Consider the following 23,043-nt stretch of genomic DNA (forward strand, 5'->3'; position numbering starts at 1 on the left):
CTATACCTAAAACTTTTTCATCATCCCTAGCAAAAATTCTATACCCATTAAACAATAACACCTCCCCTCCTCCCAGCCCCGTGTAACCTCTATTCTACTTTCTGTTTATATGAATTTGCCTCTTCTAGGTATGGAGGTAGAATTCTGAACTGCCACACGTGTTCTGTAATGGTTTCAAACTCAAAAGTCCTACAGTATCTGGTGTTCTGATAGCTCTTGGTTCGCCTCACCTGCATGTAGATCAAATCTACAGCTGCTCTGCAGTCCATCAGCCTGGAGTCGAGGGATGGGTCCAGGTACCTGCATGATTCAGGAGCGTTCAGTTAATTCATGACACGGCTAATGGGCACACCTGGGAGTACATGCTCTCTGAAGTGGTGGTCCTCGACGCCTTGAACCAAGGCCCCCTCTTCTAGCAGAGCCACAACCCTCTGCTTGCCTAGTCTTCAACTGTCCTCCCATCTCTTCTGTTTCCTATTGTCCTCATATTGTAAGCTTACCTGGTGGGCTCTGAGAATAGAAATGCAAAAAAAAAAAAAAAAAAATCTTGAAGGGAATGGTGCACATCACTGTTCACACCCAGCTCCCCTCTTGGCCACCAAGTCTTCACGCCGTCTCCCCACCCGCAATTCCTGGCATAACGATCTGCCCTGTACCCACATCTATATCACTGCTCGGTACCCAGGCCTCCTCATCTCTTGCCTGAGCTGCTCCGGTGACCTCCTCACCAGACTTTCTGCCTTGGTTGTGTTCCCTCAGTCCCACACTCCACATTCTAACTGGAGTGGTCTTTTCCCAGTAACTTTTCAGACTCTCATAGTCCCAGGAGTTAGAGCATTTATCCTGGTTGCTCCCAAGACCCCAATGTCATTTCCAGTTCCATCTCTGGCCTCTCTCCCCTCCCCACACTCTACATTCCAACTTTGTTTTCTCTTCTCTCCCTCCACCCCGAATACCTCCTTCCCACCTCAGCAGCCTGCTTCCCGGCCTTACCCACCTCTCCCACAAGCTTCATCCTCGTGTGCCCTCCTCTGGTCCCTACTCCTCAAGTCTGTGTTAGCAACGCCCCCCCCCGCCCCCGTGCTTCCTCAGCACGTTGAGTTTATCCTGATTGCTGCTCTGATCAAGCTGATCTTGACACCAGGTGTGAAGACCCCTTAGATCAGTGCTGGGTCCTATTCAGACTTGCCCCTCTGGACCTTGGCAAAGGGACTTGCAAATAGCAGGGCCTCATGTCTCTCTAACAGCTCTAGAGTCGTCAGCATGAAGTGAAGTTACACGTACTGTGTGAGCCCAGTGGCACGCTAAGAACTGACAGAAACCACCAAGAGAGGGTGTGCCGGGGCTGGTCTATCACCAGTATGAAGGCACAGGTGAGCAGACAGGGCACTCAGCAGTGGAGGGGGCAGAGACAGTGGGATTGGCACAGACCAGGAAAAGGATGAAAATGTCGCTTGAAGATCAGCTTCATTCTAGGGGCTGGGGAGGAGAAGCTGAAGTATTCCTCCCTGTATTCCACTTAGCTATTTCACCCCTTCTCCCCAGGTGCCCTGTGTGGCAGAGAATAGCCACTGTTGCACCAGAGTTGGAGAACTCCCAGACCCACCCCAGACTGCGGCCCTGCGAGGCCAGGGCAGGTACCCTCTGGTCTGGAAGGAACTATAGCATCTTTGGAGAGATGCACCAGGGAATTCACAGACAGAGAAAAATCCCTAAGACTTGACTAGGTCTCACTGCGAGGGCTCTCCAGCTGGGAATCCCACAGCTAGTGTTAGTCAAGCGAGCCTCCCTGCTCCAACCCAATAAGACCTCACTCTGGACAGAGGGCCAGGCACCTGCGCGATCCTTTCTCCAGGCTCTCCCCTTCCAGTGACCTCATCCTCAGCTCTAACAGCTGAAGTGGGACCTCCTTTCCTCCCAGTCCCCAGGAGCAAAGGCAACCTGTCCGGATCTGAGATACAGGCTGGTGATGGGGTAGACATTTTGTCTTGCAGTTATGATCCGGGAGTTATCTATTTAATGAAGACATAGGCAAAGCCCAATTTCCAATCCAAGCTTCGAGGTGAGGGACAGAATCCTCATCTCTTCTTTGATCTCAAGTTCTCTGGAGAGCCCATGGACAAAACAGTCTAAGCCCCAGGGATTTGGGGGGGTGGCGGTTACTATTATCATCATTATTATCATCAATATAACAGTAATAAACATGACCAAAATTTATTGAGCATATAGGATTACTTCATTTAACTCTCACTATAATCCTATGAGATAGACCCTATTATTATTATTTCCCATTTTACAGATAAAGAAACTGAGGCCTAGAGAGCTTGAATAACTTGACTAAAGTTCAGCTAAACCCTGCGGTTCACATACTCAGGTCCCAGGAACAACTATGCTTAGTCACCTGTTATTATGGGCACCTTCCAGAAGAATAACTACTCTCTAAACTCTCAGACAGAACTGCAAACTTTTCCCCTTCTCAGGGCTCCATGCCACAGGTTTTGACCATTTCTCAGAACACTTTTGAATAGCAGTATATGAACTTCTAGCCTTGCTGGGAATCTTCTTCCAAAATTCAAAGCCACAGCCTGGAGCTCTAGCAAGGCATCACAAGGTCAAGATATCTACTATTCCTCGATGTCAAAATGCCTTTCTTTAAAAACCTCTGTGTTCAGATTACAGATTAACTGGGCTGGGCAAAGAGTGAGCCAAAGAAGCAATCCAATACAGCCATAGTAATAAACATTGGGAATTACAGATTCATTCCCCCATTCCCCCATTGTTATTTTGTTTGTTCTTCAGAGGACCCCTTGTTTCTGACAGAAATAAAAGTATTTTCTGCAAAGATACTGCAGATTTTTTTCCTAGATTGTGTCCTATCAACCGAGGAAAATATGTCTGGCTCTAGTAAATAAGCATGTATTGCTGGAATCCTTTAGGAATATAAACCAAATACGTAGAGTTCAAATTCACTGTGGGGGAATTCCCTGGGGGTCCAGTGTTTAGACTCTGCATTTTCACCGCCGAGGGGGGGTAGGTTCAATCCTTGGTCGGGGAACTAGGATCCCACAAGCTGTGCGGCATGGCAAAAAAAAAAAAAAAAAAATTCCCTGCAAATCAGCTGAGTCCACTCACTCTTTGCCTTCAGGGAATACCACAGTTCAACAGATAAATCAGACTTGCTTGTAATCATCAACAAAGTCCTTCAATTAAATACAGTCAGTCCTCTATTCCAAAGCAAACACACGACCTATAATTCCTCACCATTACCTGCTTCAATCCCCAATCCCCCTACCCACAGCCTTACCTTCATGGCTGCCACCCTCATGATAATATCCCTCAAGCTTTTAACTTGAGACCAGTGAAAGTCATCCTCAACATCCTGTTCTTTAGGACAAATGTTCTGGTTCATTCGCTCCTTTCTCCTCTCCATTGCTTTCCTGGACCTTCCCCAAGCTCCTGAGCTCCCTGGAGCTGTCAGGCTGTGAGCTGAATGTGGGAGATTCTGACAAGCTCTGATCTGCAAAGCTAAGATATCCTGAGAAACCTTCTGTCACAGTAAAAGCTTACTCACCACTTCCTGAGTCCAACCTTGAAGTTTTCCACTTCAGAACTGCGAAGGCTAACATAAGGGAGTTCAAAGTCCACCAATTTTTTAATGACTAGAGAAAGGGAAAAGAGTCTTATTGGTTGAAACAGCACAGATAGTTTTCATACAGTGCAGTGCTTTAAAATGATAAAATAGAGCATTACTATTGGAAGAATAATTAATACTGTCTTGCATTTATATGTGATTTTTAACTTTCTGAAGTTCATTTAAAAAATAAGTAGCATTTGATCCTCATAAAAGACCAATGGCTTGAGTAGGGGACATTTTCACTGTGATACAGATGAAGAAACTGGGATTCAGAGAGGTCCAGTGCCATCACCAGCACAGCACAGCTCCTGGTGGCCAAGCTAACTTCCACGTCCAGATCACCTCCCCACAGCTTCTGAGGACATATATAAACTACTCGAAGACAACTGATACCATCTCACAACAAAAAAAAGTTGTAATATCTAGAAATGCACTGTAGAGAAAAGCAAAAGCTATATGAAACAATGTCATTGGTCACTATCTCGCTGCATGTATGTATTTTTAAAGAACCTAAGAACTTATTTATATCATCCACATTTCATAGCAAATATTCCTTAACAAGGAGATATTCCTTAACAAGGTCTGATGGGATCTGCTGATGCTCGGAGTCCAGCACTCCATCCACAAGGGGGTTGTGGCGTGACTGGAGAGCAGCCCACAGGGTGCAGGGATAAAGGTGCACCGGACAGCAGCGCTGGGGCTCAGGAGGCACAAGAGGAAGTATGGTTACTGGAGAGAACTGATGTCTTGTTCCTGACCACACTGCCCCTCTGGAGCTGCTCAGCCCCAGCTCACCTTGAACAAAGGCACAGCCCCCATCCCCAAATGTCCGGTTCGGGGGCCGAGAGTCGTAGTAGAGACCACACACTGGGGCGTTCCCCTGGGGGGTGACTGGCCCCTCAGCTGCAACCCCGCACCTCCTGGCTGAGTGCCTGCCCACACCTGCCCACCCCATCTCAGGCTGCCTGCACTTCCTGCTCTCCTTACCAGACAGCTTGCCCTCTTTGTAAGACCGAATGAGAAATAGTCCAAAGTATCCCAGCAGCTCCTGACACAGTCCAATTTTGTGTGATACCACCTTTAACCAAAGATGAGAAAAAGGAGGGAAAAGTTAGGAGTGTCCGCCTGTAAATATCAATAAAAAGAGCTTTAAGGGGCCAGTGGATAGTAAGAGAAATCTTTCCCGAATCTAAAAAAGGTATATACTCATTTTAGAAAATTTAGAAATTTTAAAAAATGACAGTGAAAAAAATAATAATCAGTCCCCCCAACAATAGACATGAACTGGCCCCAGCTGAGACTGGTTTGTCCCATCTGGGATAAGGACTCGTCTCCCAGATTGGTTTGGTCGCTATTGTCCACTGGAGGGCAGTAGCCATTCTCCAGGATCATCAGCCCTTCTGTAATACCTGCCCCTGGGGCCCACACTCCAATTTACCTTCCCTGGGGGCTGGATTACCAGATATTGGGAAAAGGGATGTTCCCCACCATTGGCTGGCATATAAAAGTGTACAGGCTAATGTCCGCCTATGACACTCCAGGCCTGCTTCTCTCTGATGTCTGCTGTGATGCTCAAGTCTAATTCGTGTGGCTTTTGCTCAGTGAAACCTCAGATCCCGGGCACAGGCTGCCCTCATTTCATATTCCTCGTTGACCTTTACCTCAAACAGCTTTCATTTCAACACCAGTGTTTTCGTTTTTACCAACTGGTCATGAGGCTGTAATCTCGGAACATTTCACATCCATTCACCCTCCCTTAGTAGGAACATTCATGCTTCCACAGGCTCTTTCCCTCTCTGCTCGGCCAGCCCACCCCCTCTTTAAGGCTGGGTTTCTGGGTGATTTCTTTGCATGCCTAGTCCGAATTCGCTAGATCACCTCTGCAACCCTCTGCGCGGGGGTCCACCTGTATATGGCTCTGTGCGTGAGCTGACCCTTTGACCATGGCTCCAAGTTCTCAAGGTGGCAGTTGTACGAGGCTGAAAGGGGCACTTTCTTGTCCGAGGTCTGTAAATTACCTTGGGAGACAGTCTGATTAGGTGGATGGTATGAGTAGGTGTTCTCAGTATAGCTCTGAAAATAAAGAAGAGCCTGGGAACTTTTCACAACTTTTCCTCGATGTTTATCCCCATTCTCCTTTCTACCTTACTCTCTTCCCCATGCCCTTGCGAAACAAAAACAAAAACAAAACAAAGCAAAACCCTGAACCAAAACACAGGGCACCTCTGTGTGTGGGGCTGAGTGTGCACCAGGGGTAACAGATTGCAAAGTCATCTTCTCCTAGAGTAAATATGAACCCATGCCCACTCACATTAGATTTCTCTCTTCTCTGACTCATTCAGTGAAAACAGCAAGCTTACACGCCAAGGAAGAGAGAGGAGTGGGAACGGAGACACTTTCTATAATTTATAAAGACATAAATACAGACACCTTTCGAGGACGAGAAAGCAGTACAAAAAGAGACACGGTAGTATTTCCTTCTTAGCAAATGTTAATGATGCTTCAAAACACGAACACCACCGATACAACTACATTAACACAAATGCACAGAAAGCAAAAAAGAGATTTTAGTTTGTTGCTGGTCCTTAAAGAGCCCATCAGGATGGCTGGAGAAGCAAAGTGAGCGTGGTGACAAGTATGCTTGAGAAGATACGGACAATAATTTTTAATTACAAAATGTATGTTACATTTTTATGTCAGCTAGAGAATTTCCCAGCCCCTGGAAGAGAATTCACATCTGTGCCTGGCCAAGTGCTCGCTTTACCTCATACAGAAACTCCTTTACCTCATTTTACCTCCAGTGCTAATGATGTCCATGCTACGGATTTGAATTTCTCACGAGCCAATGTGATGGAAGAGGGGAAGTACATTTTTCTGAGGTTAATGTACCTCATTCAACTTCTGCTATCAGTTACAAGGGGAACTGGACAGAACAAGTGGCACTGTGGAACCCTAGACTTACTGCCCTACTCAATACTTATTCAGCACTCCCTCTGACATCATACTAATAATGATAAGAACCATACTCGCCACTGCTGATGGATTGTGAGCTCTTGTTATAATTACTTAGACATCATTTCAAAAAATTAAATAACTTACCCAAACTCACATGGAGCAGCTCTGTAATTTGAATCTGGGACTTGTCCTAACCCCAGCAGATAGGAGACCCCATGCTCCCACCAGCAGCCAACTTCAGCTACAGTTATGTCTAGTTTGGCCGGCGAGCCCAGTGTGTGTAAAACATGTCAATAATGGTGTCCTTGGGCAGGACAGCTGCTCCCCGGTTCTCTAGGCCCAACCATTTCCAAATGAGCTTATATCCTACAGCTGCACCTCTGACTTACCTGCCTGGCCACAGAGTACCTGAGTTTGTGGTCCCTACTCTCACTATTACTGTCTCCTCTTTCTATTATGTGTCTATCTCCCACTTTGTAAGTCCTGGGAGGGCAATTTAGGGAACTGTGTTTTGTGTTTTGGGGTCTCTTGGTATAAATCCACTCAAGTGTTAAGCATCAAGGGCCCTTGATAATTTCTAGAAAGATCATTCTAGAAATCAGTACAGCTTAGCAAGACTGGAAGCAGGGAGATTAGTTTGGGAGCGGCTAGGGGCGTGGGGATGAAGAGGAGAGAGACTTGGGATGTAGTGTCAGTCGGATTTGGGGGGTGAAGGAGGAGGACCCAGGGTAACTTCTCAACGGATGGCCTCAGCAACCAGGTGGCTGCTGATACCGGGCAACCAGGTCACAATCCTGGAGCCAAGAAAAGGGTGTATGTAGTGACTTTAGTAAGAAGAAAGGTGCAAAATAATCACTCTGGAGCAGAGCAAGATCTAGAGAAGGAGTATTTCCTAATCTGGGGACTCAACCAGGAGGGCGTAGGTGGGCTCAGATCTCCAGGCTGGGAAGGGGAGCTAATGCAGGAGGAAGGTCCCACAGTCTCAGGTAGAGGCGGGATCAAGAGCTGGGCGCCCAGCAGGGAGTACTTCCGGTCATCGGCTCAGAAGGCGGCAGACACCGGGACCCTAGCACAAGAGATTTCCGTCCTTGGAAAGGTCCTAGAAACTTTCCGACTTCCTCCTGTTTATAACTTCTTATTCTCCCTTGAATGTTTCTCTGGAGGATTAGAATTTGTGAAAGAAATTCAATCTAAATGGAACTGGAGGATATAAGATGGAAAGCCCCACAAGTGTGCCTCAGGAAGACAAGACTTAAGGACTGAGAGGCTGATTTCCCGTAAATGCCTAATTCACAGAAAACAGATAATATTGCAATTTTCTTAAATGATAGAGAGTTAGTCCGGGGTTGCCTCATATCAGCCTTGGGAAATTTTGCTCCTGGTTTCCAGAGACCCAAACAAGATATGACCCAGGTCAGGTTGGTCTCACAAAATAAGTGGAATTCAGCTTTGTTTGTGTGACTGGACCGGTTTTGTCTGCTGGGGGAATTTTCAAATCTGGTCTCCATTTGTTTTGATTTTAGTAGACTCTAACTGAACTCTCCCTTCTTTACATTCCCAGCCCATAAATAAAGCCTCCCCCAAACCCTCAGCGGACACGCCGGCAGCCTTTCCAGCTTTCGCGTCCCCAGCTGCAATTCCTCTGCTATTCCTGAACACGCTCATCTTCTTGACAATTTTGAGCTGCCTCATTTTACCTTTTTATTTAAGTTGACAAACTAAAACCCTCCAAAGGCAAGGGACCTGGGAGCTGGCCCTACAGCAGTGTGTGGGTGAGAGAAGACGGAGTCCTCTCTGAAGCCCAGCTCGAGGAAGGAAAGGCCTCAGGGACAGAGCTGGTAATGGCTGCATCTGGAGAAGGAAGGATGCTTTCTGGGTCTCGTCCTCTGAGTCCTCAGAGAACTGACCAGAACTCGGTTCTGGTCCTGTGGACCCAGGATTAGAAGTGCTGGGCATTGGTTTCAGGGGTTTTCCCCTGTGAGGGAGGAGGGACCACTCTTTCTGGCTTTGACAACCCCACTGTCACTCTCTGCCAGAAGTTGTCACCAGCCCACCTGGGTAGTCTCATCTGGGCTCCACCCTCCTTCCTGCTCCCGAGTAGGGATATCCCGTTATAAAGCACTTGGCATATGTGCAGGACACATCCCTGGCTGAGTTCCAGAGAACCAACAACAGCCTTAGCAAGGACCTGGAAAGTTGATGCCCACAGAGGGGGGAAAAAACCCAAAGAGACCCTGGGGATCGGCTGTAGCTGAGATTCCTCCATCAGTCTGTCAGCAGAAGCCAGCATCTCTACAGATAAGTCATCCAGAGTAAAATGATAGGCAGGAAGCTTCTGGAAGGTAACCGTATCCTAGTCCCTGCCTTCAAACAGAATGATTCCTAAATTCAGTTCTGGGGCTGGAATTTGGATAGAATTTACCTCTAGGACTCTTTCGGCAGTATCTGATGTTAGAATTTCGACTTTAATGCTCCTTCCATCGGGCAGAAATATATCCAGAGACACTTTCTCGGTAGTGATGCTAAATGTGTCCTATAAAAGCAAAAGGAAGCACAATGAGCTGTGGCGCCCTTCCGTGGGGCACATGGACGCAGGAGACAGTCATCTTCCTCTCGGTGGGCCCTTGGGGCATACAGTATCCAAAGTAAATGAAAGCCAAGTGCAGAGATTTGGGGGACTGGTTTTGGGGATGTGGTGGGGGTGAGGAGAGGGTGGAGAGGAGCTCAGGCAAAGCAATGACATGCAGCTTGAATAATTTCCCAATAAACAAGGCATCTGCCTTAGGGAAAAAGATTTGAGAAAACCATCCACGTGACTCTTGGCCATCCCAGATTTTAACTCTCATATTCAACATTGCCAGGCGTCCCTAAAAGTTTGTAATATGCGCTAATTTATGGTTCTGCTGCAGCAAAACTCTGAAGCTGCAAACTTTGAGGCCTGTGTGGGGATCAGGTCTCTATCTGGTGAATGGGCACCCAGCTAAGGGGCCAACACCCCAGCTCAGCACAGCCCTGCCTGCACTCTCGCATTCTGGCCTTCTGTGAGGGGATGCGTGTGTACCAGAGGGGACTGCGAATCCGGGGACCTGTGAACCTCTCGGATAGAGCATTCTAGGATGTCAGAGACATGCTACAGACAGGGGAAGCCCGTCCGAGCTCAGGAAAGCACGAGGCTGAGGTCGGCAGTCAGTTTCCTTAGAGAGAGTGACCCTGACGGGGAGGCAGGGCCAGTGGCTGCCCACACGGGCCTCCAGGGCAGCTGCATCTGGGGGTGGCTGTTCTCAGTGCCTCTGAATGGGACCCTGTCAGTCTACAGAGCTGCTTGTCTCTGGGAGGCTGATCCCGGTCACAGCGTTCTCATCTCAGGTTCCACGATGGACTAAACCCTGACGCAGCCACTGCATGCAATGCGTTCCCTTCTCTCCTAGGCATTTAGAACGGCACTAGTGATGTGTCATCCTTGGGAGAAATGAGAAAAGAGCCATTCAGATATTTTCTGTGTTCTGAGCCTGCTATATAAGCCAGAATATTAGTAATTAGCAGCACAGTGTGTGGGGATGGGGGCGGGGGGGATGGGGGAGAGGCAGTATCTCTTTTTAGTGACCAGAAAATTTACATCCAGGTCACCTCCTTCCTGGTATCGGTTTGGGGGAGGGAAGATCCTGATGACTGATCAGAAGATTATTGGGAGATCACGGGGTTGGGGCTCAGGTCAGCTGACCAGGTGAGACCCCTTTCCCCTCAACAGGCAGCACCTCGCCCTCCTTAGTCCTCCTGACCACCCCCTGCCATTCACAGACACAGAGGATTAGGCACCAGGCTTTGTAGGGAACCGGGAAATCCAACAACCCAATCGCACTGCCCAAGTACCTCAAAAGGTCCATCATGTTAGTAACAGGCTTATTTTTTCCTAATTTTGTTATCCAAGGGCAAGCTTTGACTTTACATCTTAACCACGCCTGCCCTGAACCCACTTACTTACAATCACTAAACGTCTATGATTCTGAACCTAAGTGCTTTAGAAGAGAAATGCTGCTGCTTCCCAAATTCAAAGGGTTCGTCCACAAAAGCAGCAGTTTGTGAATGTGTTATATCCACATATACAGGCAACTTGTAGAGATAGCATCTCATTTATGAGTAAATATACTATCTATGTATTTATTACATACAAATATATTGTTAGATCACGATACTGATAATTGGGCTCTGTGCTAACTGCTTCACATATATTGAGAGTAGCGCATGTAATTCTCGTAACAACTCCATGAGGGATATACACTCATTAAGCCCCCTTTTTCAGATGAAGTACAAGTCTACGAAGGTTAAATTACTCCTCCAGGACACACTGCTAGTTGGTGGCAGAGGCAGGATTCAAGGCCAGCTCCTCGTGACTCCACAGCCTGGGCTCAACTAGGTTGGACTCATCTCCTGGCTGGTCCAGCATTGCCTTGGAGTGAATGTTTGTATCCCTCCTCCCCCATTCAGGTTCATGCCCTAACCTCCAATGTGATGGTGTTTGCAGATGGAGCCTTTGGGAAATGATTAGGGTTAAGTGTCCCTCATGACGGGATTAGTTTCCTTGTAGGAAGAGACACCACAGAGCTTGCTCTCTCTGCACACACGCACAAAGAAGAAATTTATTTCTCACAGTTTTAGGAATTTCTGTTCTTTAAGATTCCCAGTTATGGCAGCCCGAGCAGACTAACGTATCATAACACTCAGAGTGCCGCCTCCACTCTCAAAAGTGTCCGAGTTTGGATAAGTTATATGGCTGCCATGTTACTACCATAGTACCAGCATAAGGGACCATGTTATGCTGCCCCCTCCATGTACAGTAAGTGTCTGCCTGAGTCAATCTGCCACTTATTGATCACTGTGTTGGTCACTTTTCAAACAGTCCTGTGGCTTCTCCCTGTCAGTACTAGCCTCCAAATCAGCAGATGCTAAACCAACCACCTGCCAGGTTTTCCCTTCAAGCATCCAGTGCTGGGACAACCCACCTCCTGGGATCCTGTGAAAATCACTCCAAGCCCTCCCAGAGCATGTCAGGGGCACTGGTTTCCCGCCTCCATAGCACAGGCCCTGAGCTCCCTACACAGCTCTCCCATACTTTCTTCACTTTTACCTTCCTGGGGGAATTCTGGCAGATTTCCCCACTTCCCCTGCAGTTATGATAACTGCTAACAGTAGGGCTCCCAAGACCCCATATCTAGCAGAGTAGTCAAGGGTCAGGGGTTTCCCCAGAGCAACTGTTGCAAGTAGTCCCTTTCTAGGTATACCTTTGCCTAGGTCTTAGGTTCTTAAAGGTATCTGGCCTCAAAAACACTTCTTACCTCTGAGGAAAAACACTCTTGAAATGAACGGAAAGATGTCATTGCCTTTGGATATGATTTAAGGAAAAGTTACCATTAATTTGTTACTTCAGTGCAACTCCCAACTCAAACTATATTGCAGAGCAATAGATATCTAAATTATATAAACAGTTAAAATAATAGAAACGCATATCCATATTAAATTCTTCTGCAAAAGAAAAGTGAGGAAGCAGATTGCATTGGTAGAGTGGGTCAGATTATAGATGGCCCTGAAATCAGACACTTGAGGATTTTATTTAAAAAGGCAAAAGGGGGCTTCTCTGGTGGCGCAGTGGTTGAGGGTCCACCTGCCGATGCAGGGGACGTGGGTTCGTGCCCCGGTCTGGGAAGATCCCACATGCCGCGGAGCGGCTGGGCCCGAGAGCCATGGCCGCTGAGCCTGCACATCCAGAGCCTGTGCTCCGCAAAGAGAGAGGCCACAACAGTGAGAGGCCCGTGTACCGCAAAAAAAAAAAAAAAAAAAAAAAAAGCAAAAGGGGGCCATGGTGGTTCTGGATGAGGCACATGGAAGGATGTAAATGGAGTTATGGAAAGATGTGTCTGGCACTGTGGTGAAAATGAACTAGAGGAGGGACTGGAGGATGTGGGAGACTTGAGAGAAGTTGGAGACAGTCATCCGTGTGCGAGGTACCGAGGAACAGGGCTAGACCGTGTGCTTAAGAAACGCATGAGCCACAGAGCAGACTGCTTGGTTCAAGCCTAACTCCACACTCACTGCATGTGACCCTGTGTAAACCTTGACAGGTGACTTCCCTTCTGTATACTCCATTCCTTCAGCTCAAAAGGTAAGGATGGCAAGCGTGGGATGCCATTCATTGCAAACACTCAAATGACAGCTTTATTGTTTCATTATTGTTAGCAGTAGGAATGATGAGGTCGTTATGTAACTTTGATTTGACTTAGTGGCAACAGATAAGAAATAAAAGAGTCAAGAAAAGATTCAGGGGTGGGACTTCCCTGGTGGTCCAGTGGTTAAGACTCTGTGCTCCCAGTGCAGGGGGCCCGGGTTAGATCCCTGGTCAGGGAACTAGATCCCACATGCCACAACTAAAGATCCCATGTGCCGCAACTAAAGATCCTGTGTGCCACAACTAAAGATCCTGCATGCTTCAACTAAGACCTGTGCAGCCAAATAAATAAATTTTTTAAAAAGAAAAGGAAAGAGGGCTTCCCTGGTGGCACAGTGGTTGAGAGTCCACCTGCCGATGCAGGGGACACGGGTTCGTGCCCCGGTCCGGGAGGATCCCACATGCCGTGGAGCGGCTGGGCCCGTGAGCCATGGCCGCTGAGCCTGCACGTCCGGAGCCTGTGCTCCGCAATGGGAGAGGCCACGACAGTGAGGGGCCCGCGTACCGCAAAAAAAAAAAAAAAAAAAAAAAAATTTTTAGAACAATATGGTAAACAGGAGAAATAAACCATTGAAAAACCTTTGTACTATGAAATAAAAGCAAGTGAACAACAGATAAAACATTTGGAGTGGTGATCAAGGAGGAATGTGGCTCTATTTGTGATACTTGAATTTTACTTGTACATATATAATTTATAAAATGTAAAAGCCATACAAAAACGCAATTAGAGGAAGAAAACCAAAGTGGTGGGTTTGGATTGTAGGAAAACAAAACTTAACTCATCTTGATCTAGGGCAGATCAGGAATTAAAACACACAATTCACAGTAGTAAACGGAATGCATTTATTTTTAAGAAACCTCGAAATCCTCCAATACCATGGGCTGCCTTAACACATTTTGAAACGTGCTAATTCTTTTCAAATCGAATGTAACACCCTGAGAAATTGTTTAATTTATCGAAGAAGCTCCATCAGTGTGCGTTATTGATATTCTGCTCTGAGGCAGAAGAATGTCTGGTAGCCACGGTGCTTATCCTGAGCTTTATTATCCAAGAAAATCCGTATTTGGACTCGCCAACCTCTAAATTTCTATCATACTTAATAATCGGTCCTAATCATTTCACTCCAAGGGACACGGAAAACATTCTTAAGAGGAAATGGGGAGACAGTCATTTCCTAGAGCCCCCAGAGCTATGGTGGGCAACACTTCCCAGATACATAAATTGCCCCTAACTTCCCAAGTATACAAAAGCCATTCCAAATACCTTCTTAGTCTCCTTTTTCTCAAACATGCTGTCCACACTTTAGATTAAGAACCAGGAACATAAAAAGTCTTTAGTCTAAAGACGTTGGTTTTGCCTTTTCAAAAGTCCCTTCATCTCAGAGGCAATTGCAGGGCAAAAGCACAGAGCATGGTAAGTCGGGGGCGGGGGCGGGGGGTGGAGGCTAGACACACACAACAAGGGGTACCTGGCAGGGGGCGGGGCTGGGGGGCTGCCACCACTCTAGAAATATCTCATGATGTCAGTGGATCCAGGCTCGCTGGACTTCCACTTATGAAGATGTGGGTCCTTGGACAAATTACTTAACCTGAAAAAGAGACACTAACAGCACCGTCCTCAACAAGTTGTGAGGGATAAATGAGGTACCACACAGAAAGCACTGGGTCTGGCCCAGACTGAATTCCCTGTAGAGGCAACCCCCTCTGATGACTGCAGCTTGCCTTTGGCCATCCTTGATAGAGGCTCCTCGGAAGGCTCCTACGCGGTCACTTGTATTCACGTTTCTCACACAGTGTGTCCTTGCCCAGAGACAGGAAGATGTGCTTGTACTTGCTGAGCCCTGGAGAGCCACGCCCATGAGCGAGTGATTATTTGGCAATAACCACTGGGAAACTGCAGGCCAGGCACTTATCAAAGGCAGTGAAAATATTTAGGTGGGGTCTGTATAATATTGAGGTGGGGAAACTTCCCAATCCCTGCTCCTTGGGCTACTTTAATGGTCTGGCAGACCCACACCTCGCCATCTTTGAAGAAGTTGAAAATGGTCCCAAGCCTGGACAACTGGGTTTTCAGAGGGGCTGTCTCTGGTGAAAATTGGGTCTGGTCAGGGAGAAGGGAAGCAGAGGTACAAAGATGCAGCAGGCAGGACTCAAGCCACATAGAAGCTGTGTTAAAGCAGTTCATCAGGAAGCACTAGGCAGGTCTGGGAGCACAACTCTGGGCCCAGTTGACACCACCTAGTGTCTGGGGAGAGATGTGCTGGCCCGCCATCTTTGCCGGAAGCAATCTCTCAGCAGGCTGGGAAGAGGAAAAAGGACTGGCATTGGTAATAGCAGGAGGACCACGTAAGTGTTATAACATTGGCCAGATTACATTTAAGTGCCTTAAGAGCACTGGCTCACTTAATCCTCCCAACAGCACTAAGAGAGGAGCCATTCTCCCCATTTTAGAGAAGGGGAGACTGACATACAAAGAGACTAAGTAAACACAAATCCAAAGTAGGGCAGCCAAAATTTAAACCTTGGCCATCTCACTTTGAGCCTGCACTCCTAACCACTAAGCCAGTTCTGAGGCTGATTAGTCAGCAGGATGGTTGAAGATGTGATCTTGATAAGAGAAACTGTGGTTTGGGTTTCACTGCAGACATGCCGCTCTGGCCTGGGGCAAAGTGTTAGTGAGAAAGTCCTCAGAGGTGGAGAGGCAAGATCCAGAAGTACGGCAGACAGGTTCTACCAGCTCAGCTCCAGCAACTTCCAACACCGTGGGCCAGCTGGCTTACTGAATGCACCCCTTTCAAAGTTGATGGATCACCTGGGAGAACGAGAGGCAAAAATCCCGCAAGAAAGGAGGAAAGAAACATGACCAACTAAGGGTGAAAAATATATCCCCCCCAAAAGTGAGGCCACCAAGGAGATGAAAACAATGGCTGTGTTAATCAAAATAAGGCTTCTCTGAACTCAGACCTCAAAGAACAGATCAAGGTCTCCAAAAAGAGGTAAGCGAATAGACGTGAAAGGAAGCTGGCCAAGTTCACGGAAGCAACAGGAGCGAAAAATAAAGCCATTGCAAAAGTGAAAATCTCATCAGAAGAAGCAGGAAGAGACGCTGCAAAATGCAGGGGGGGCAAAAGGTTTCTGTGCAGTTATACAGATAAAAAAATACTGAGAGCACTAAAATCAAATAAAACAGATGTAGAGAACAAATGTATGGACACCAAGTGGGGAAAGGTGGGGTGGGATGGATTGGGAGATGGGGATTGACATATATACGCTAATATGTATAAAATAGATAACTAATGAGAAACTGCTGTATAGCACAGGGAACTCTACTTCAATTCGCTGCACAGTAGAAACTAACACAACATTGTAAAACAACTATATCCCAATTAAAAAGAAAGAAAGAAAGAAAGGAGGAAAGAAAAACACATTAAAAAAAAAAACTCCTTTAAATTATCAGGAAAAAAAGACACTCAAAACAAAGCTCCAAAACACTGCCATCCTCTGAATGATTTTTAGAAAGCATTGAAAGTAAAAACCATAATGCACACAAAGATGACAGAACCACGGCTGACTGTACCTCCATGCATTCGCATAGAAAGTTTGCAAGATGTAAACTTTGAAAAACAAGGTTCAGAAAGTGGGTAGAGTGTGTGCTTGTCTGCAAAGCAAAAAAGGATATGCATACATAGGAATGCCTGCATGTGCATGGAAATGCGTAGAAGGGACATACATTAAACTGTAAACAACAGTTGTCTCTGAGGGGGGGCCCTGGAGACCCATGGTAGAAGCGAGGTTACTTTCATCATAGACCCTTTTGTGCTGTTGGAATGTTACCACTAGCACTGCCTCAAAAACAACCTTTTCAAAGAAAAGTATATACATATACATATATATATATACACACATACCATTAAGTGTTTGTGAAAGTACGAGCAATTATACAATGGGAGGGGAGACTCTAGGGGCATTTCTCAGTTGACTGGACCAGTAAGTTTGTCAACACACTTGAACAACTGAGTAAATGCAAATTTGCTCCCAGTTTTTACACGTCTGATCAAGGTATCATTCCTCCCTGACCTAAGGAGCCAGTTCAGTAATATCACGTCATTGTGCAATTTCAATCCTTTTGAAGCTCTTCCATTCAGTCAAGAATGTACACGCAGGGCTTCCCTGGTGGCGCAGTGGTTAAGAATCCGCCTGCCAATGCAGGGGACATGGGTTCGAGTCCTGGTTCGGGAAGATCCCACGTGCTGCAGAGCAACTAAGCCCGTGTACCACAACTACTGAGCCTGCGCTCTAGAGCCCACGAGCCACAGCTACTGAAGCCCGCGTGCCACAACTACTGAGCCCTCACGCCTAGAGCCCATGCTCCGCAACAAGAGAAGCCACCGCAATGGGAAGCCTGTGCACCACAGTGAAGAGTAGCCCCCGCTCGCCGCAACTAGAGAAAGCCCGCGCGCAGCAACGAAGACCCAACGCAGCCAAAAATTAATTAATTAATTAAATCTACATATTAAAAAAAAAGAATGTACATGCAGGCATAAAAATGTTCCTATGTGTACCACCTGAATGGGTGCTGTGCTAAACAAATGTACTTGGCCAAGTTCCAGCCTCTAGGGGACAAGAGGACAGTTGTTCTTTAGACCAACAAAGGAAAGGGAGTTGCTGTCTGTCATTCTGTTGAGACTGAATTTTCTCCATGATCCGTTTACGATAAAGTCAGGAGCAGAGAATATACAAGTGATAGCTGGCATGGCTATTACTGCTGTCCTGAGGTCTTCACTGTGGCACACTTGGAAGTCCCAGCTACAGAAGTAGGGTCCCACAATTGTCATGGGGGCCTTTAATGGTAAAAGGTTCTCTCCTCCATGGCCAGTTTTGAGATGCACAATGCTTAAGCTACAGGAAAAAAGGTATCTGCTTAAATAAAGTGGGCAAAAGGTCAAGTGACACACTTAATTTTCCATCTAGAATCTCAACTTCCAAAGCAACAAAATAGGAACCATTTTCCTGTTACTCCAAACGAATGTATTTTATCTGAATCCAGGCTCTGTAGGGCTGATGACCAGAAAAGCACACATGGAGACATATTCTGCAGTGAAATAATGACCTTAGTCAAGAAAAGCAAGCTTACCAGCTGCACCAGTTTCAAAAAATCAACGAAGACATCACTTCTCAACATGTTTGGGTCCATGGTTACTGAAAAACAGGGACAGCGAGCCAGGTTACCACTGGGCTGGGTTGACTGCTCTGTTAAACTGCTCTGTTCTCCAGGAAGCCCTCCAGGCCTTGCCAGTGCACCGCTGCCTCCTTGAAGGCGATGGAGCCTGTGACTTCTCAAATTCAAGAAAATCTACAAAGCCCGCCTCCTCCAGGCAGCCTCGCGGGCAGCATGAACCCATCACACCAATCCGGCTGACTGTTTCCAGGAATCCTACTTTATTCATGCACACCCCTGGCCCAATATCTATCTAGCTGCCCCTACTAGAAGGATGATGGGGTTAATACGAGGTAGCAATAAGATCTAAAAACTTGGACCTAGACTCCCACTTTAGCAGGATGCTTGGTAATTTTAAATCAACCAAGAAACACTGATTAAGAGGACCTCTTCTCACGATGGGAGCTCTCAAAAGGTTACCAAAAAAAAAGCAATTATAAGGCTGTCAGATATTTAAAATTTCATTCTTCTATACTTATAAGAGCAATTTGCCCCTTAGTTTTAAAGCTCCAGCGCTGTGGCCCGAGCAGATGGGCCAAGGCTCTCCCCTGAGGACCTCACACTCACACGTGAAGTGCTTCTCAGCGGCTTCCTCACTTCTTATCTTCCTCCCCACAAGTCCTCTCCTGGACCCTGCACTTGAGCTAAACTTATCCAATTTCTAAATCTGTATTAAATGTCTTTCTTTTTGGTGCTGTTTTACTGATTTTGTCAAATAACTTCTACCAGCATTCAAAACTAGCACTGACTGAGGTCATTTGAGGTAGTGCTTCCCAAACGATGCCATGTTTTTCAAAATAAAGTAACTAAGAGAGAGAGTGTCTCTGTAACAGGAGAAACTGTTTTTTGTAAAAGGTACTCCCTCTTTTCTAAAGGGGGAAGAAGCTCTTGTCTTATTTTCTGGAATATGTGTGCCAAGTATGCAAACTAATCATTATAATCATTAGCGTGGATCCTTGGGGATGGGGAAAGCTATTGAAAAAGTGTTCATCCAACTAGTATTTACTGTACAACTGTTAAGTACCAGGTACTACGCAAAGCACTTGGTATATTTTAGCTCACTTAATCTGCGCAACAAAAGAAGATTGCCTGAAGTAAATAGTATCTCCATTTTACAGATAAAGACACTGAAGCTCAGAGAAGGTAAGTGTCTTGCCCCAGGTCACACAGCCAGCGAGGTGCAAACCTGGGACTTGACTCGAGGTCTGAATAGAGCCTGTGTTCACAGTCACAGCACTATGCTGCACTGTCTCCTTCCTTTACCTTCCAAGAGGATTCACAAAGCATCCTGACTACAGATAAAGGCCAGGCCTGGAGAAGTGACCCTTTAAGCAGTGTGATCATTTGTGAAAAGGCCAGCTGTTAAAAGGAGTATTTCATGAAGATATGAGAACACAAACCAAGAAGGAATGAAAATTCAAAAGATATTACATTTTGAGCTTGAAAGCGTTTATTTAACAGGTCTAAAAGAGGTATAGTCTCCACTACAAAAGATGAATGGAAAATAAATGACTTCTAGAATTTCTGTTTACTATGTTTAAAAAAAATATGTGCAGCCCTGAGAAATAATGAGGTAAATCTATAATCTCTCACCTAGAATGACCTGTAAGAGTAATATTTTAAAAGGAATAAAATAGCATATAGAAGAAAAAGCTTTTTTTCTTTTGTTATGAAGGACATTAGTGGGGTAGTTGGTGAAGTTTGAATAAGGTCTCTATATTAGATAGCATTATTATATCAATGCTAATTGCCTGATTTTGATAACTATACAGTAGTTACAGAAGAGTTGTCCTCGATCTTAGGAAATACGCATAGATGTATTTAAGGGTAAACTGGCTTGTATATGCAAAACAGGCATCTCAAAAAATTATATATAATATATATGTATGCACACATTCATAATACAAACAGAGACATGGGAAAGTGAGAGAGAATGATAAAGCAAATATAAAATGTTAACATTTGGGAAATCTGGGTAAAGAGAATACAGAAAATTTTGCATCAATTTTGCAACTTTTCTGTAAATCAGAAATTCTTTCAGAATAAAAAGTTTCAGATACAGAAACGTGTATAAGGTAAGTTTCAATTTGTGTTTAACCAGCAGGGATGTACCCACACACTAGAATACACATGATGGTTTCTGAGAAATACACAAGCCACTTGTAATAGTGGTTTTTTCTAGAGGCTTGGGGATCTGAGGTGGAAGGGAATGTACCTTTCATTTTTTACTCTTCGGACGGGTTATATTTTTAAAACATTTTATGTCTATACCATTTCCCGCTTTTTAAACCTTTAAATATTTGAATGCCAATGTTTCTATTTCTCCCCACCCCCTTCTGTTTGTGAGAGCTCAGTCCTGTTGTGCACAACACTTTTCAGGAACCCAGCAGTGGGCCAGGACCTCTGTATTGCCAGCCTCACAGGGCCAGAGCAGACCTCCGAGTATCCCTGTGCCTTAGCATGGCTCCTGGGGAAGACAGAGATGGAATAACCAACTCTGGCACTGCCAGTAAACATCTCCGCTATCTCCTGAGAACTTTCACGTAAGCCGTTCATTTTATCCGTTTGTTCACTCTTAATCCAGAGATATTTCTTTGACTTCTACAATCAAAGCCAACACAGAGCCCCCGGGGGCAGGGGCTGCGGGGTGGTGAATCTAAACAAAGCATTTTTAAACCAAATACAAAGACCACATATTTTATGACTCCATTTACATGAAATATCCAGAGCAGGCAAATTTATAAAGGCATAAATTGGTGTATAAAGACAGGGGCTGGTGGAGGAGAGAAACAGGGATTGACTGATAATAGGTATAAGATTTCTTTTCGGGGCAGTAAAAATGTCCTCAGATTAGATTATGGTGATAGTTGCACAATCGTGTAAATATACTAAAAACCACTGAGTAAAAATATAAAATGGGTGACTTTCACATCTCGATAAATCTGTTTTAAAAGATCCAAATACATACCATGTTGCAAATACTGTTCCAACTGGTCCCTTCTCTCATCAGCCATAGATGTGGTCATTGCGAGATAGTACTTTGGTGGAAAGGGTGGCAGGCAATTTCCAAACACCCGCCTCAGCTGAAAGATCCAGAAAACATATGGTTAAGGCAAAGCGCCTGAAATTCAGGGTTGGTGAGATACCAAAGCCTCCTCTTAGGGCAAGTCTCTCTCCAGCACTTTATTCAAAATGAACCCTTCCTGGTGGCCAAAAGGAGATACCTCGATTTTCTTAAGGAGCAATTTATTTCTGTAAAGGTTTCTAGAACACTATTAGAAATATCATGAACTGACAACTCCAGTCTGAGTTTGATAGATATGGTGTACATTTTAATTTTTCATTTGTTTTTACAAAACTGCCCACCAGTCACATCATACAATATTCATACAATACAATCTTAATATTACATCATACAATATTAACATTTAATTAATTCCCCAATAGTATCTGTGATGTCAATGATGAGAGTTAGGAATTTAATTCCCCCACCATGCCCCCCACCCAATCTGAACATAACAGCAGATGTTTACAGCTGTGCTATCTAATTTGGTAGCCACTGACAATGCAGCTAGTCCGAACTGAGATGTGCTGTAATTGTAAAATACACTCCAGACTGTGAAGACTTAGTACAGAGAGAAGAGAATGCAAAACATCTCGTTAATAATTTTTTATATAGATTACCTGTTGAAATCATATTTTGGATCTGTTGGATTAAATAAAATATATTCTTAAAATTAATTCCACCTGTTTCTTTTTATGCTTTTTAACATGTTAAAATTTTAACAGAAAATTTTATATTACATACGTGGCTCACGTTATATTTCTAGTGGACAGCGCTGGGTTCTAGAATTCCTATAATGCTGACATATGATCCCGATAGAAACCCAACCAGGCCCCTTCCTCCTCCCCACCCACACATGACCCAAGACCATGGCGGAAATTATTTTTATGCAAGCTCATAGTGGATGCGTCAAAAATAATTTTAAAATTAAGATAACCAAAAGTGCATCTTCCTTCATTCTAGCCGTACGCTTACAGTGATAGCTTGAAGATAAGATACCTCATCATTCTCTTTAAAATAGGAGAAAGGAAACCAGTAAGAAACCCACTGAGATTTTAACATGGTACCTCTGGAGCAGGAAGGCTCAGTGGCTTAAAGAAAATGAAAGCAGATCTAATAGAAATGAGACTGCAAACAAATAAGAACTTTCATTCCATGACCTTTGTCAAAAATACAGTGTGTGTTTGGCAAATATTTACCTTGCATAGGCCTTAACTTCAAAATACATCCAGAATCTGATCACATCTCTCCACCCCCACTGCCATCACCCTGGCCCAAACCACTGTCATCTCTTCCAGTTTATTGCAGTAGCCTTCCAACAGATCTCTCTGCCTCTGCCCTTGCTCCCCTTCTGTCTATTCCTAATACAGAATCTGAGGTTATAACTTAAAAATGTAAGTCAGATCATTCCTCTTCCCTGTGCAAAATCCTTCATGGCATCCCATTTCACTCAAGTACAAGTCAAAATCCTTAGAGTGGCCCAGAACTGTACCATCCGATAAGATGTCCATTAATTGCTTGTGACTACTTAAATTAAAATAAAATAAAATTTAAAATTCAGTTCCTCAGTCATACAAGCCACATTTTAAATACTCAATAGCCACTGGAAATGTGGCAAGATGCTACTGAATTGGACACAAAGGATATAGAGCATTTCCACCAGCACATAAAGTTCTATTGGACAGTGTTGATCTAACACCTAGAAATGTTATTAACTGCCTACCTGTAGGGAAGATACAGCTCCCTGATTTGTTTTGTTTGGTCTGCTAGGTTGTTTGTTTGACTACTAAAGAATTTTCATTTGATGCCAACATTTATTTTTGCAATTAAAAAATTTTTTAAGTTATGTCCTGGAGAGAATACAAAATGGTCCAGCCACTTTGGAAGATAGTCTGGCAGTTTCTTACAAAGTAAACATAGTTTTACCACATAGTGCAGCAATCACACTCCTA

General features: G+C 45.0%; 1 protein-coding gene across 1 annotated transcript in view; it reads right to left on the reverse strand.

Annotated features, from left to right (window-relative positions):
- Positions 1 to 23,043, reverse strand: part of SNX31 (sorting nexin 31) — a 63,901-nt gene that overhangs the window by 28,811 nt on the left and 12,047 nt on the right. The window contains exons 3-8 of the mRNA XM_060127861.1: positions 20,996 to 21,110; positions 17,944 to 18,008; positions 9,012 to 9,122; positions 4,622 to 4,712; positions 3,572 to 3,659; positions 231 to 300 (exon numbers count right to left, since the gene is read on the reverse strand). Coding sequence (XP_059983844.1) covers positions 231 to 300; positions 3,572 to 3,659; positions 4,622 to 4,712; positions 9,012 to 9,122; positions 17,944 to 18,008; positions 20,996 to 21,110 — 540 coding nt within the window. The remainder of the gene's footprint in view (positions 1 to 230; positions 301 to 3,571; positions 3,660 to 4,621; positions 4,713 to 9,011; positions 9,123 to 17,943; positions 18,009 to 20,995; positions 21,111 to 23,043) is intronic.

Source organism: Lagenorhynchus albirostris, chromosome 17, assembly GCF_949774975.1.
Source record: "Lagenorhynchus albirostris chromosome 17, mLagAlb1.1, whole genome shotgun sequence".
NCBI classification, from domain to species: domain Eukaryota; kingdom Metazoa; phylum Chordata; class Mammalia; order Artiodactyla; family Delphinidae; genus Lagenorhynchus; species Lagenorhynchus albirostris.